Source organism: Oryx dammah, unplaced genomic scaffold, assembly GCF_014754425.2.
Source record: "Oryx dammah isolate SB20612 unplaced genomic scaffold, SCBI_Odam_1.1 HiC_scaffold_2, whole genome shotgun sequence".
NCBI lineage: Eukaryota > Metazoa > Chordata > Mammalia > Artiodactyla > Bovidae > Oryx > Oryx dammah.
This window is the reverse complement of record NW_024070186.1, coordinates 110,713,532-110,728,891: the sequence shown is the minus strand read 5'-3', so window position 1 is coordinate 110,728,891 and position 15,360 is coordinate 110,713,532. Positions and strand designations below refer to the sequence as shown.

At 39.0% G+C, this 15,360-nt stretch overlaps 1 protein-coding gene across 3 annotated transcripts in view; it reads right to left on the bottom strand.

Moving 5' to 3' along the window:
• Positions 1–15,360, bottom strand: part of IMPG2 (interphotoreceptor matrix proteoglycan 2) — a 73,774-nt gene that overhangs the window by 52,279 nt on the left and 6,135 nt on the right. For all 3 annotated transcript variants that reach the window (XM_040225757.1, XM_040225755.1, XM_040225756.1), the window contains 2 exons: positions 13,396–13,562; positions 10,605–10,636 (listed from right to left, as the gene is read on the bottom strand). In XM_040225757.1, coding sequence (XP_040081691.1) covers positions 10,605–10,636; positions 13,396–13,562 — 199 coding nt within the window. The remainder of the gene's footprint in view (positions 1–10,604; positions 10,637–13,395; positions 13,563–15,360) is intronic.

Here is a 15,360-nt window from a genome sequence, read left to right as displayed (position 1 = left end):
TTTTTTGATGCCTACTCAACTTGAATCACCCTACATAATACTACATAGTACATATTATGTACTATGCATATATATATGTACACACACATAATATACCCTACGTAATACATAATACTACATAACCACTCTACATAGTACTTCCTTACTATTTCATAACCCTGTTTCATTTTTTTCCTCAGTTCTTTTCACTATGTGAAATCATTCTGTTAATTTATTTATCTACTTCTTTATCTATGTCCATACCCTTAGTCTTCTAGAATGGCATTTCCTAATATGGTAGTCAGTGGATGTATGTGGTAATTTAATTTAAAATTAAATAAAGATTCAAGATTCAGAACCTCATCCACACTATCCACATTTTAGTATTCAACAGTCATATGGGGCTAATGGCTATTTTATGGAACAGCCTAGTAAAAAACATGTTCATCATCACAGAAATATCTATTTAACAAGACTGCCTCAAGAATGTAAACTCTAACAAGAAAAAAAAAAGAATCTAATCTAAACTCCATGAAATTAGGGGCCTTATCTGCCATATTTGCACTGTATCTTCATCTTAAAACAGACACTACCACTTAACAGGCACTGAATAGATATTTTTGGAATAAATAAATACTATTGACCAACCAGTCTAGTGTAGAACTCACTTGGCATACAGCTGTGAACAAAATACTCATGGTCTATGAAGGTTACCACTTAACAGAAAACAGTAACAAACACAAACGCAACAAGCAGTTCAGACACAAAAGTACTGGCAGTCATGGGGAACATATAAGCCCAAATCTCATCTCATTTGTGAGATCACAGAATCATTAAACTTTTTAGTATAAAACAAGTCAAGGTTAGAGACATGATTTGCTATAGGCCACATTGCTCCCAGGTTTCAGGTCTCCTGGCTATCCTTTTACCATTCAACCATGCAACTGTAGGCAAAGATCAGAAGAGATCAGAAGATAATCTGAGAAAGTCCTTAAAGAAAGGGTGTTTCCACCAGTCCAAATCTCCACATATCCCCAAATATATAAATTACAGTAATGGAAAACTCTCTTCAACTTTCCATAGGCAGTTTTCAAAGATGATTTAAACACAGTCAAAATGTCTCCCTCTTAGACTCGCTTCTGTCTCAGCCCCATCTTCACTTCAGAACCACTCCTTCAAATTGTCCTGCTGCTCTAAACTAGATCATGGGCTCACAGCCACCAGATAAATGTGGCACACATCTTGAAGCAGCAATTTTCACTTTAAAGTAAAAGCATAGAGAGCTAACCAAAAACTGATATGAATTTGGACATGTACACACTGCTATATTTAAAATGGATAACCAACAAGGACCTACTGTTATAGCACATGGAACTGTGCTCAGTGCTATGTGGCCACCTGGATGGAAGGGGAGTTTAGGGGAGAATGGATCCATGTATATATATAGTTCAGTCCCTTCGCTGTTCACCTGGAACTATCACAACATTTTTCATCAGCTAGATCCCAATACAAAATAAAGTTTAAAAATAAATTAATAACATATATTAATATTAAAACACATGTGGCTATATTATAGAGTACAATATAAAGTTTAAATGAATATTAAGTTACAATATGATCATTTCAAAGACATTTCATGACTGGAACTGGAGTGGGGGAATCAGCTAAGGCCATGTTCCCTAAACCCCCAAGCTTTGGTAGAAAATTTGAGAAACATAGGCTAAAAAAAAAAATCTCACCATAAAGATTCTCCTGGTTTTTAAAAATACTATCTAAAAAGAATAACATATTAAACCAATACACCAAACCTATCACCACTTGTTATTTTTGGTACACTTGCAGGAACCTGCTTGCTTAGCTGTCATTCAAAAGAATATAAAGGAATATGGCATCTGGATAAGTCATTTTGATGAATGATGAGTAGAGGAAGACCTGGGTGATAAGAAAAGGTCACAGAGCTAGCCAATGAAGGAACTGTGCTGTAAAATAGGCCCATTTGATTCCAGAAACCTCTCTCTTACCCACATTAATTCCACACTACTACATGGCCTTTATGTGACACATATTCCCTAGAAGGGCAACCAGGATGGGTTTCCTTGGTCTTAATGATAGTGGTGTTACATCAACTAAATGACCTGAAAGTCAAAATGTGTAAGGACCCAGAAAGAGGAAGGGAAACCCAGTGAAAGCTGGAGAGCAATCAAGTATGAAGAGCAAAGAGGTCAAAGTAAAACAAAGCACAATACAGTAATCAGAATAGGAAGTTGAGATGACATGGCAGAGAAACCAGACCTCACCAGGGATTGGTCAAATTGTCTCCCACATCAAAATCAAATTTAAGCTAATTCTCTAAGTAAGTAAGCATTCAGAATGGAGAAGTTCACTTACTTCAATAGAACTAGATTTCACTTACTGAATTCAAAATAACTTTTTTTTTCCCTCAAAATAACATTATTTTAACAATGGTAAGGGCTTCCCCAGTGGTTCAAATGGTAAAGAATCCACCTGCAATGCCAAAGACCTGGGTTCGATCCTTGGTTTGGGAAGATCCCTTGGAGGAGGTTGTGACAAGCCACTCCTGCATTCTTGCCTGGAGAATCCCTATGGACAGAGGAGTCTGGTGGCCTACAGTCCACAGGGTCACAAAGAGTCAGATATGACTGAGAGATTAAGCACAATGATGCTAAGTGGGCAACTCTCAGTAATTTAAAACACTTGTCCAACACTCCCAACACTTAATCCTTCATCCTCCTGCACTTCTTTCAAAAGACAGTAACATGAATCCTTTCACATTTTCTCATTAGGTATGCCTCCTAAGGGATGCCCTAGAATGTCGCACACAACACAATTAGAATACAGTGCTGTGTTGAGTTTGGAGACAGAAATGCTTCATTTCTAGGCCAAGCCACAAATTTGAAGTTGGTCAGCTCTTTAGCTTAATGTCAGTAGCAAACAACCATCTACTGTCTCATTTCCTCAGCTTATCCAGCACATAATTTTTTCCTCACAGCTACTGCCTAATCGTGTCAGTGGAATTCAGATGGAACTGTGTGAAAAATACCACAGTCACATGGAACCTATGTTTAAAAACATAGTAGGGGACTTCCCTGGTGGTGCAGTGGATAAGAATCCACCTGCCAATGCAGAAGGCACAGGTTCGATCCCTGGTCAGGGAAGACTACACATGCCACAACTAAGCCTGTGCCCTACAACTCACCTACTCTAGAGTCCGTGAGCAACAGCTACTGAAGCCCGTGGGCCTACAGCCTGTGCTCCACAGCAAGAGGAGCCACCACAATGAGAAGCCAGCGCACCACAGCTAGAGAGTAGCCCCCACTCACTGCTAGAGAAAAGCCCACGCACATCAACGAAGACCCCACACAGCCAAAAATAGATAAATAAAATTGTTAAAAATAAATTAAAAAAAATACACTAAAACAAGCCAACAATAATTTCATACCTAGACTACTATTCCCTTTTACAATTTCCTATACTTTGCCTTGCTCTAGAACCTGTTAACTATAATCAGCCTTTAACAAGAAAAAACTTAAGGCAAGGAGTTAGGAATCCTGGGTGCTAGTTCCAGATGTATCACTAACCTTGTGCATAGCTTGGGAAGATGCCTCAGTTGCTCTAGGCCTCAAGATCTAACCTCTGAAACAGGAGTATCTCTTTCTCTACCTACTTCACCAAGGTGCTGGTGAAAACTAAATAAAATATCATTATCCAGAAGCATTATGAAAAGGATGAAATGCTAAACAAACATAAAACAGGCGTGGGAATTGGATCAAGAAGGCGGAGTAGAACAAAGAGCTCACCCTTTCCCACAAATACATAAAAAATACATCTACATAGGAAAGGATTCTCACAGAACATCTACTAAATGCTGGCAGATCTCAGACTTCCACAAGGGCAAGAAAATCTCCATGTAACTGAGTAGGACAAAAGAAAAAGAGAAAGGATAGGCTGGGACCTGCACTCTGGGAGCGAGCTGTGAAAGAGGAAAGATTTCAACCAGTCAGCGGAAGACAAGTGGAGAGAGGCCTGCTGCACAGAGGGCTGGTGCCCCCGGCCTGGTAGCACTCCCCAGCCTGAGACACTCATCTGCTGAGGGGAGGAGGGGCTGAATACTGAGACTCCAGTTTCCATGCTCAGATACAGGGAGGACTGAGGTTGGCTATGTGGTGACACCCTGAGGGAGCCAGGGTGTGGTGTGTCACATGGAGGGAGTGCGGGAAGATGCCTGGACCCATCAGAAAAGCAAGGTGCCACTGCTGGGGAGCGCAGAAGGAACTGTGTGCAACTGCCATGGGAGCTTCTTTTTCAAGGAAGGGCACCACTTACCCTCTTCTACATAAGTTCCAGGTGCAGCTATTGCTACCATCTTGGACTCCAGAGGTAGCTGGGACCGCTGCCCGGTGTCCCTAGGAGTATGCACAGGGCCAGGCACCTGAACACCGCTATAAAAGGGATCATGGCCAACACATGCTGAGAAGAGAGAGAGCAAGCTTTCAAACCAAAAACAGCCCTCATGCCAAAAATGTATTAAACCCACACAAACTACATAGGGACGCTCATGCTTATAAGCAGCTCTCCAAGACAACAGTAGATAATTGTTTCCCCTAAACTCACAGAGTGAGAGAAATACAAGCAAAATGAAGAAACAGAGAAACCACCCCCAGTTAAAAGACTAAGAGAATTTCCCCGAAGGAACAATGAAACAGACCTTTTCAGCCTAACAGACACTGAGTTCAAAAAGAAGGTAACGAAAATACTGAAGGAATTAAGAGAGGTTATCACTAGAAATGCAGATTGCTATAAAAATAAACTAGCAACTGTAAGGAGGAACCAAGAATAATTAGAAAATTTATTTGCTGAGATGAAGGCTGAGCTAAAAACAATGAATAGCAGAATAAATGATGTAGAAGAAAGAATAAATGATCTCGAAATTACCCAATCAAAACAGCAGACAGACTGTTTACAGTAGCTAGGACATGGAAGCAACCTAGATGTCCATCGGCAGATGAATGAATAAGAAAGTTGTGGTACATATACACAATGGAGTATTACTCAGCAATTAAAAAGAACACGTTTGAGTCAGTTCTAATGAGGTGGATGAAACTGAAGCCTATTATACAGAGTGAAGTAAGTCAGAAAGAAAAATACCAATACAGTATATTAACGTATATATATGGAATTTAGAAAGATGGTTAACATCACCCCTATATGCAAGACAGCAAAAGAGACACAGATATAAAGAACAGACTTTTGGACTCTGTGGGAAAAGGCAAGGGTGGGATGATTTGAGAGAACAGCATTGAAATATATATATTACCATTTGTGAAATAGATCACCAGTCCAAGTTTAATGCATGAGACAGGGCACTCAAAGCCAGTGCACTGGGACAACCCAGAGGGATGGGATGGGGAGGGAGGTGGACAGGGTGGGGGAGGGTTGGGACAGCCACACCTGTAGCTGATTCATGTCAATGTATGGCAAAGAGCACCACAATATTGTAATTAACCTACAATTAAAATAAATTAATTAATTTTTAAAAAACAGCAGACAGAAAACCAAACGAAATTAAAAAATGAAAGCAATATAAGAGACCTATGGGACAATATGAAGTGTGTAATCTATGCATAATAGGGATTACAGAAGGAGAAGAAAGAGAAAAGCAGACTGAAAATATATTGGAATAAATTATGGCTGAAAAACTCCCAAAGCTAAAGAAGGAAACAAATATCCAGGTATAGGAAGCAAACAAGATGGACCCAAACAGAGCTACACCAAGACATATTATAATAAAGCAGGGTTTAATGGAGTTATATGTCAGCCCAAACAGAATAATATATATGCTTTTACATTTGAATCAGTTCTAATGAGGTGGAGGAAACTGGAGCCGATTATACAGAGTGAAGTAAGCTAGAAAGAAAAACACCAATACAGTGTACTAACGCATATATATGGAATTTAGAAAGATGGTAATGATAACCCTGTATATGAGGCAGCAAAAGAGACACAGATGTATAGAACAGTCTTTTGGACCCTGTGGGAGAGGGCAAGGGTAGGATGATTTGGGAGAATGGCATTGAAACACGTATATTATCATATGTGAAATGAATCGCCAGTCCAGGTTTGATGCATGATACAGCGTGCTCGGGGCTGGTGCACTGGGATGACCCAGAGGGATGACATGGGGAGGGATGTGGGAGGGGGATTTATGATGGGGAACACGTGTGCACCCGTGGCGGATTCATGTCAATGTATGGCAAAACCAATACAATATTGTAAAGTAATTAGCCTCCAATTAAAATAAATAAATTTATATTAAAATAAATACATAAAAGTGTATTTGGCTTTGGGATCATGATGGGTATCATCAAGTACAAATCTAACTTAATGGAGATATCAAGAAAAAAAAAATTCCACAGATCAGTCCTTACACTGAGAATAACACCAGGGACCTGATAACAGACTTGGGTGGTTGAACAGAAACTCAATTACTCATCCAACAAATACTTAGTAAGCACATGTCCTAGGCTGACTTTGTATTGAAGATATAACTGTAAGACAAGATGGCAGGGAGTTAGGTGACTGGAGCTAAGGGATGATGTTTTCAAGATGTCTGGCTGGAGACAAGTGGTAGAGGAGGATTTTTTGTAAAATAGGTAACTTGGGAAGATTTGAGCATGTTTAAATATTAATAAGTAGTTGGTAATGGGAGAAGCTGAAGACTCAGAAGAGAGAGAAAAAAACAATTACAGGTTGATGTCTAAGAGGTTAGAACTGATGCTAAAGCTGAAACTCCAACACTTTGGGCACCTCATGCGAAGAGTTGACTCAATGGGAAAGACCCTGATGCTGGGAGGGATTGGGGGCAGGAGGAGAAGGGGACGACAGAGGATGAGATGGCTGGATGGCATCACCAACTCGATGGACATAAGTTTGAGTGAACTCCGGGAGTTGGTGATGGACAGGGAGGCCTGGCGTGCTGTGATTCATGGGGTTGCAAAGAGTCGGACATGACTGAGAGACTGAACTGAACTGAATTGAATGGGAGAAGCTGAAGACTCAGGAGAGAGAGAAAAAAACAATTACAGGTTGATGTCTAAGAGGTAAGGTGGGATATGAAGTCCTGAGTAATGTAGGAAATGCTTTCTTTTAAATAGACTTGCCAGATGACAATAAGGGGAGGTGAAATCAGTACACAGCAGAGTATCTGGTGTAAGTCATACATTAGCAGTTGGGTTTGAGTTCACATAGAAGAAATAAATTACAGAGAAGTAATGTGATAAACAGAAGAGTGATCTCCCAAAGATGTCCATATCTTAATCCCCAGAACATGTGACTATGTTATCTGCAAAGGAAAGTAAGCTAACAGATGGAATTAAGGGTGCTGATCAGCTGGCCTTAATTCTTGAGTAGAGACCATATCCTCTGGTTTTACCAGGTAGACTCAATGTAGTCATGCATGTGTATGTGTGTGCTAAGTTGCTTCAGTCATGTCTGACTCTTTGTGACCCTACAGATTGTAGCCTGCCAGGCTCCTCTGTCCATGCAATTCTCCAGGCAAAAATACTGGAGTGGGTAGCCATTCCCTTCCCCAGGGGATCTTCCCGACTCAGGGATAGAACCCACATCTCTTAAAACTCCTGCACTGGCAAGCAGGTTCTTTACCACTAGTGCCACCTGGGAAGCCCCAGGGTAGTCATAAGGACCCTTAAATGTGGAAGGAGGCAGAAGAATGTCAGAGTGATAGAATGTGACAAAGTAAGCCACTGCTAGTCATAAGCCAACCAATGTGGGCAAGCTCTAGACACTGAAAAGGTCAAGGAAACAAATTTTCCCCTAGAGTCTCCAGATAGGTAATGCAGGTCTGCCAACATGCTGAGAATCATGTCAAGCTTCTGCACTACAGAACTAGAAGATATATTTGTGTTTTGCCAGGAGAAATATCAATAACCTCAGATATGCAGATAACACCACCCTTATGGCAGAAAGTGAAGATAAGCTAAATAAAAAGCCTCTGGATGAAAGTGAAAGAGGAGTGAAAAAGTTGGCTTAAAGCTCAACATTCAGAAAACTAAGATCATGGCATCTGGTCCCATCACTTCATGGCAAATAAATGGGGAAACAGTGGAAACAGTGTCAGACTTTATTTTTGGGAGCTCCAAAATCACTGCAGATGGTGACTGCAGCCATGAAATTAAAAGACACTTACTCCTTGGAAGGAAAGTTATGACCAACCTAGATAGCATATTCAAAAGCAGAGACATTACTTTGCCAACAAAGGTCTGCCTAGTCAAGGGCTATGGTTTTTCCAGTGGTCATGTATGGATGTGAGAGTTACACTGTGAAGAAAGCTGAGCGCCAAAGAATTGATGCTTTTGAACTGTGGTGTTGGAGAAGACTCTTGAGAGTCCCTTGGACTGCAAGGAGGTCCAACCAGTCCATCCTAAAGGAGATCAGTCCTGGGTGTTCATTGGAAAGACTGATGCTGAAGCTGAAACTCCAGTACTTTGGCCACCTCATGCGAAGAGTTGACTCATTGGAAAAGACTCTGATGCTGGGAGGGATTGGGGGCAGGAGGAGAAGGGGACGACAGAGGATGAGATGGCTGGATGGTATCACCAACTCGATGGACATGAGTTTGCGTGAACTCTGGGAGCTGGTGATGGACAAGGAGGCCTCGCGTGCTGCGATTCATGGGGTTGCAAAGAGTTGGACACAACTGAGCGACTGAACTGAACTGAACCAAAGCTACCAAAGTTTGTGATAATTTGCTGCAGCAGCAATATAAAACTAATACAAAAATCTCAACACAGAATGAGAGCCATCTCAAGAAAATCATAAAAATAAATTTAAATATAGAAAGTGATTAAATTAAGGGTTTTAAGGGATGACTACAATATTCAACTTAAAGAGGGGCTAAGTGAATTCCCAGGCCACTCCCAGTATTAGCTAACTCCAGGTCCCCTCATTTCAGCAAGTACTATAGTTGATGCTTTTCATCACACTCCAACCTGGTCTGCTCTAGTTTCATGGGAAGGATATCAACTTTAAAATTTTCAAATTCAGTTATATATATTTTAAACTTAGTTCATATGTATTGCTATTTTTATACACGCCCTATTTTCTAAGGATGATAAATAATACTTTGAGTCCCTTCACATCTAGGACAACAACAAAACATATATGACACTCCGTTCTCTAATTTGTTTATTTATGAATTATTTCAATATGATTAACACATTTTTCCAAGAAATAGTAGATGAATGCAGGAAACTACCCAACCAAAGTGAGCTATGTAGGACTACACAAACTACACCTCAAACATCTTCCAGCTACCTCTGTTCAGCTACTCCATGTGTTATGAGTTATAACATCAATCCACATATGGTGTTACAACTTACAACTTTTCAATATATTTCAGATAACCTTCCTTCATCCCTTTATAACTCATGAGCTACGATCTTCCCAATGTCTGTTTTCACAGGCAAACTCCAAGGCTTCTTCCAGATTACAAGTGATATTTATTATTATAGCTTTTATACACTTCTTAACCATGTAAAATGTGCTATCGTTTTCATTAGGTATAACCATGAAGATTACTGGCAGGACCCACCAGACTGTTAAGTCTACTGCATATGTATTGGAATGGCAATCATTAGGACCCACACCTAAAGCACCACATGGCCCCACATCTAAGTTGGTGCTCAATCCCAGGCCCTAAAACAGACTTGGTGGTACTGTTGGCTATATGAAGTGAGACCACAAGGAGTCCCACTTCCCTCCTGCTTACTCACACTTGATTTGAAACTTATATATACCCACTACCACCAAGAGATGCAGTCTAATTATGCATTTGCCTGGACTCTGCTGCCCAGGCTACACCTCTGGACACTGACTCACCTTGTTGGTTTTTTAATCTGTTGTTCCATCTAACTTGAGACAAGATTATGGACCTGAACTGCATGCCCTAGTGATTTTTTTTTTCCCCAAAAAGTCACCTACATACTGGCATAACTTGGATACTGAGTATGGATAGAATTAGAAATCATTAGTCCTTGTAGACTCAAAATCCCTCACCTTCCATGATCTGCTTTGTCCTGCCACTGCTCTGGAGCCAGAAATAAGCTTAATCCTAAGCCTAAAGGCCCACAGAGCCATGACTCAAATCACTGGAGGATTCATTAAAGTTGTGCTAGTCTTATGCTTCAAGATCACAAACATCATTAAGCCATAAAGTGACCCACACCACAACCCCATCATTTAATCAACCATCCTCCACTAAGGTGTACCATTTTAGGTAAATAGTATTAGCCTGTAAGCCTCAACAACAGCAGATCATTTTGTATTCCAGTTCCAAAAATCTATTTCCTCACCAAGAGAAAGGAACAAGTCCACCTCTTAGTAACGTCAGACAGTAAACAAGCACAGTGGCTCTGAAGGTGGTTTGGAAAAGGAAGCGGCATCAAGATGAGGAAAAGACTTTGAGACTTACCCACAGGCAGGAACTGGCAAGAAATTGGAAGGAATCATTAAATTTGGGATGAGCCTTAGAACAGGTATGATACATCTCTGTTGCCAAACATGAACTTAGGGGAAAAAAAGACACTCACCCACTTACAGTCTCCTTTGCATATGTCAGTTTCTAAGGAAAACAAAGATATAAAAATGACCATGTGAGTGAAAGACAGTTATTAAGCAGTAAATAAAACTTATTGCACAAAGAACACTAATGTCCTAACACAGAATCTATGTTATTATTCTTATAGTTAAATAGTTAAAGCAAAGTACTAATGATGCAAAGTTTGTTTTGTGACTCAGAACATCCCACCCATCACTCAGTTTCTGTGTATGTTCCCCAAAGTCCCTGTGCTCTCTTAATGGACACAGATTAACAGATTTTTACCTGCTAATCATTCCAGAAAGATCTACGGGTTAGATATTGGTAGAGTTTTACATTAATTTCCATGGACTTAGAACCAAAGTGTTTTGTGATCTACTACATGTATAGAAATTCCTATCATAGAGTAATATCATCATGCGCATAAAATAATTATAAAATCTAGTTCTCCAGAATTCAGACAAAAAGATAAACTGTATCCATAGTTGGATTATTCCTTTGGAGCATTCAAAGAAAATTGTGTCCAAGTTTTGTCTAAACTAGTGGTTTTATTTTGAGACCAATATGATAATTTGGGATCAAATTCTATTTTCTCCTTCTCAGCTATGGAGGCAAATCTGAAAATTTTCTCTGCTGCTGGGGCTCAACTTTCTTATCTGTAAAATGGAGAGATGATTACTCTAAATAATTCTTAAGATATTTATAAATAACTCACTGTTCTTTTTACTCTACACACTGTCCTAGAACAATCTCAGCCAGTCTTTTTTTTTCCTGAATTTTAATCATCTAACACCTTCAACTGGTATTTTATTTCCTTTAATTAATCTCTCTTGATACATATAAGCACAGCAAAATCATCAATTAATCAATTTGTACTATTAGCTTTAAAATTTTATAGGCCAGCATGCTAGTTATTTTTAAAATGCTGGAATTCTGAGTTCTAATAAAGGTTGTCAAGCACATAAATTCACCACCTATGAGTAAACAGTTGTTGTTATATTTAAAATTAAGCTAAAAAAATTAGATGTATATGTATGTATAACTGAATCACTATGCTGTAAAGCAGAAATCAACTCAGCAATGTAAATCAACCTTATTTCAATTTTTTAAAAAAAGGTAAAATCAAGCTTCCTTCAGTTTTTGGATAGCCAGTGATTGCTTAAGTAACATTCTCAATCCCTCTCATGATTTCAAGTACTACCTCAAGTCTGGTGATCCCTATAGCTGTGGTCTGGTGACCCCAGACCACTCTTTTGGGCTTCATATCTAAATATTAAGCAATGCACATTTCAAAGATGGTTCAAAACAATGCATTAAAAAGCAAACTCACTCTCTCTCCGTCAGTGTCTACAAGCTGCTTCTCTGCCTGAGTTCTTAGTGGTAGCCAATGAAGACAGAAGTTGGGAGGCTTCCAGGGTCATGCCTTTATTACTGCCCACTCCCATCCAATCTGTCACTGAGTCCTACTAATCCTTTTCCTATTTGTATCCCCTATGCACCCTTTCTCTACTTCATGGTTTACACAGGATTCTCATCCCCTCAGGCCTCAAGTAGCAACTGATCTCTGCTCATCTTGTGCCCTCTAATCTATCAGATGGTGTACAGAAACCACAATAACTATTTTACAGTTCAAAACTGTACAATCAGCCCCTGCAACCTGCCAACTTACACCCCTTCAACGGCTTCCTATCACTTACAAACTTCTTAAGCTATCCACCCCTCTAGTCTGATCTCCTGTCAAATCTAGTCTCCTCTTCTGATATCCTGGCCAACATATACATGCAGCGCTGTTAGTCACTAAGTCATCTCCAACTCTTTTGTGACCCTGTGGACTGTAGCCCACCAGGCTTCTCTGTCTGTGGGATTTCCCAGGCAAGAACACTGGACTAGGTTGCCATTTCCTTCTCTAGGAGATCTTCCTGACTCAGGGACTGAACCCATGTCTCCTGCATTGGCAGGCAGATTCTTTACCACTGAGCCACCAGAGAAGCCCACATTTTATTATATACAACTAATAATAATAAAATGTAAGGAGTACAATACTAAAGAATGAGTAAAGAATTATGGTGGTCAAAAGATTATGTGAGCTAAATCTGCTAGGATGGGGGTTGGGGGTTGTTTTCTCATGAAGGAGGTTACATCTGAGCTGAGGACATGAATAAAAGGAAGAAGGATATAAGGGGCCTCTCACACAGCATGTGCAATTTACCACATAGATCACATAGATCCAAACAGTTTCCTTCTCTTGCCATGAATACATGCAACATGAAAAAGGGAAGGTGGGCAGATAATTTGTCCATATGCATGCTTGTTTATCCTTTGCTAAGAATAAACTAAATCTAAAACAAGGAAAACACGTTAAGCAAATTCATGCATTAGAATCACATTTATACTTTACTAAACATTTATCCAATGATCTATACCCTCTATCTTTAATTAGTTATCAATTCAACTTTGAACTGATAAAATGCAAAACTCTGACAAGAATGTTTGATTCTCACAGATTAATATTCTTAGCCTAAATCTTTGTAGAGTATTATTTCCAAATTCTTACATTTATAAACAATCCTGAGGTTCTTGCTGGTTTCACAATGCTTATTAATTATAATGGCCAGAGCTAGAGATACAAAGATTGGTCACCCTGCGGTGGGTCACCTGAAGAGCCTAATTCAACAAAACAGTAACATAGGGATCCAGCATTCACTCTTTCTTCCTTTAGGCCTGAGCTCTGTATATGTGCTACTATAGTAAGTACAGTAATTTCTTCTTGTTACTACATTTACCTGCATAATTAAGCTTCTGTGTTCCACAGACTGACTAAAATGTGTGCCCATTTCAAATATAGTCGTGATTCCATCCTCACACAAATTCATCCAATAATGATATTCCTCACGCCCAGGAAGTCGATCCCAAAAAGTCCTGAAGGCTTCCCAGACAGCTTCCTGGCATACTGAAAAATAAACAGGGAGGTATTTTTTATGGAAAGGACTTTAGGGTTCTCACAATGACCACGGATCTGTTATTTCAGATTCCTGAGACACTCTTGCACACGGTCTATTCTGCAGGGACATGGGGATGATTCTCATTCAAAGCCCTTCTATACACCCCCATTTAAACTTTTTAGACCTGAAGAGAATCTGCACTCCCCATTCCTTTCCCTTGCAAAGGAAACTGATTCACCTTCTCATAGGCAGGGGTTTTTGCTTCTCTTAAAAAAAAAAAATCCATGTTTATGTTTTAGCAAAGTACAGCTGATACTGAGAATATTTCAATAGGACAAATAACCTGTGGTATATCCATATGATGGGATTAGAATTCAGTGATAAAAAGAAATGAGGCTTCAAGCCATGAAAAGACATGGAGAAGATTTAAATGCATATTGCTAAGTACGAGAAGCCAATCTGAAAAAGCGACATACTGTATGGGCTTAATGATAATACATTCTGGAAAAAGTGAAACTATATAAATTGTAAAAAGATCTATGGTGGTCAGGGATTGGGGGGAGGAAAGATACAGGGGGTGGAAATGGATGGATTTTAGGGCAGTGAAACTATCTGTATGACACTGTAACAGTGGATACATGTCACTGTACATGTATTAAAATCCACAGAAAACACAATAGAATGACTGCACTCTAATGTAAATTATGAAACCACTGTCTTGAATCCTGTTACTAGGGCTCAGGATATGCATCTTATTTAGTATGGAGAAATTCAGAATGGAGCAAAGTCTTTTTGTAGGGTAATATAGTTTCCTTTCAGAATTGTGGAGCCCAAAGCATGAGGAACAGTCAATGTAGTGCATAAGGCAAGAAAAAGAAATCCTGGAGGGATGGGGTGAGGAGAGAGGTGGGGGGATACATGTTTACCTATGGCCAATTCATGTTGATGTATGGCAAAGCCATCACAATATTGTAAAGCAATTATCCTCCAATTAAAATAAATAAAAAATTTTTAAAGAAAAGGCGTACAAATTGGAAGATAAGAAATAAAACTATGTCTTTATTTGTTGATGAAATAATCACCTATGTAGAAAACCCTACAGAATATATGAAAGAGCTACTAGAACCAATACGTGAGTTTACAAAATTACAGAATAAAAGATCAATACACTAATCAATTGTATGTTTATATACTAGCAAGAAACAATCAAAGACCATTAAAAAAAATTCTGTTAACAACAGCATGAAAAAAGTGAAATAAATCTGACAAAAAGATGTATAAAATCTAAACAATAAAAATTACAAAACACTGCTGAGAGAAACTGACAAAGATCAAAATAAATGAGGAGATACATCCATAGAGCAAGAGAGTCAATACTGCTAAGCTTGCAACTCCTTCCAAATTGATCAACAGATTTAACACAAACCAAATCAAAATTCCAGTAGCTTTCCATGTACAAATTGGCAAGCTAATTACAATATTTATATGGAAGACAAAGGACCTAGAATAATCAAACAGATTTAAAAAGAACAAAGTTGAAGGACTTGCACTATTTGATTCAAAGACTTATTATAAAGCTTAGAGTAATCAAGACAGTAAGGTATTGGCATTAAAACAGATAAATAAATCTGTGTAAGAGAATAAAAAATGAAGAAATAGATCCATCATACACAGAAGACTGATTTTCAACAAATGTACAAAAGCTAATCTTTTTAATAAATGATGCTGGAACAACTGGCTATGCAAATACAAAAAAATTTAACTTTGACTCATATACACCAAATACAAATATTAACTCACAGTAGA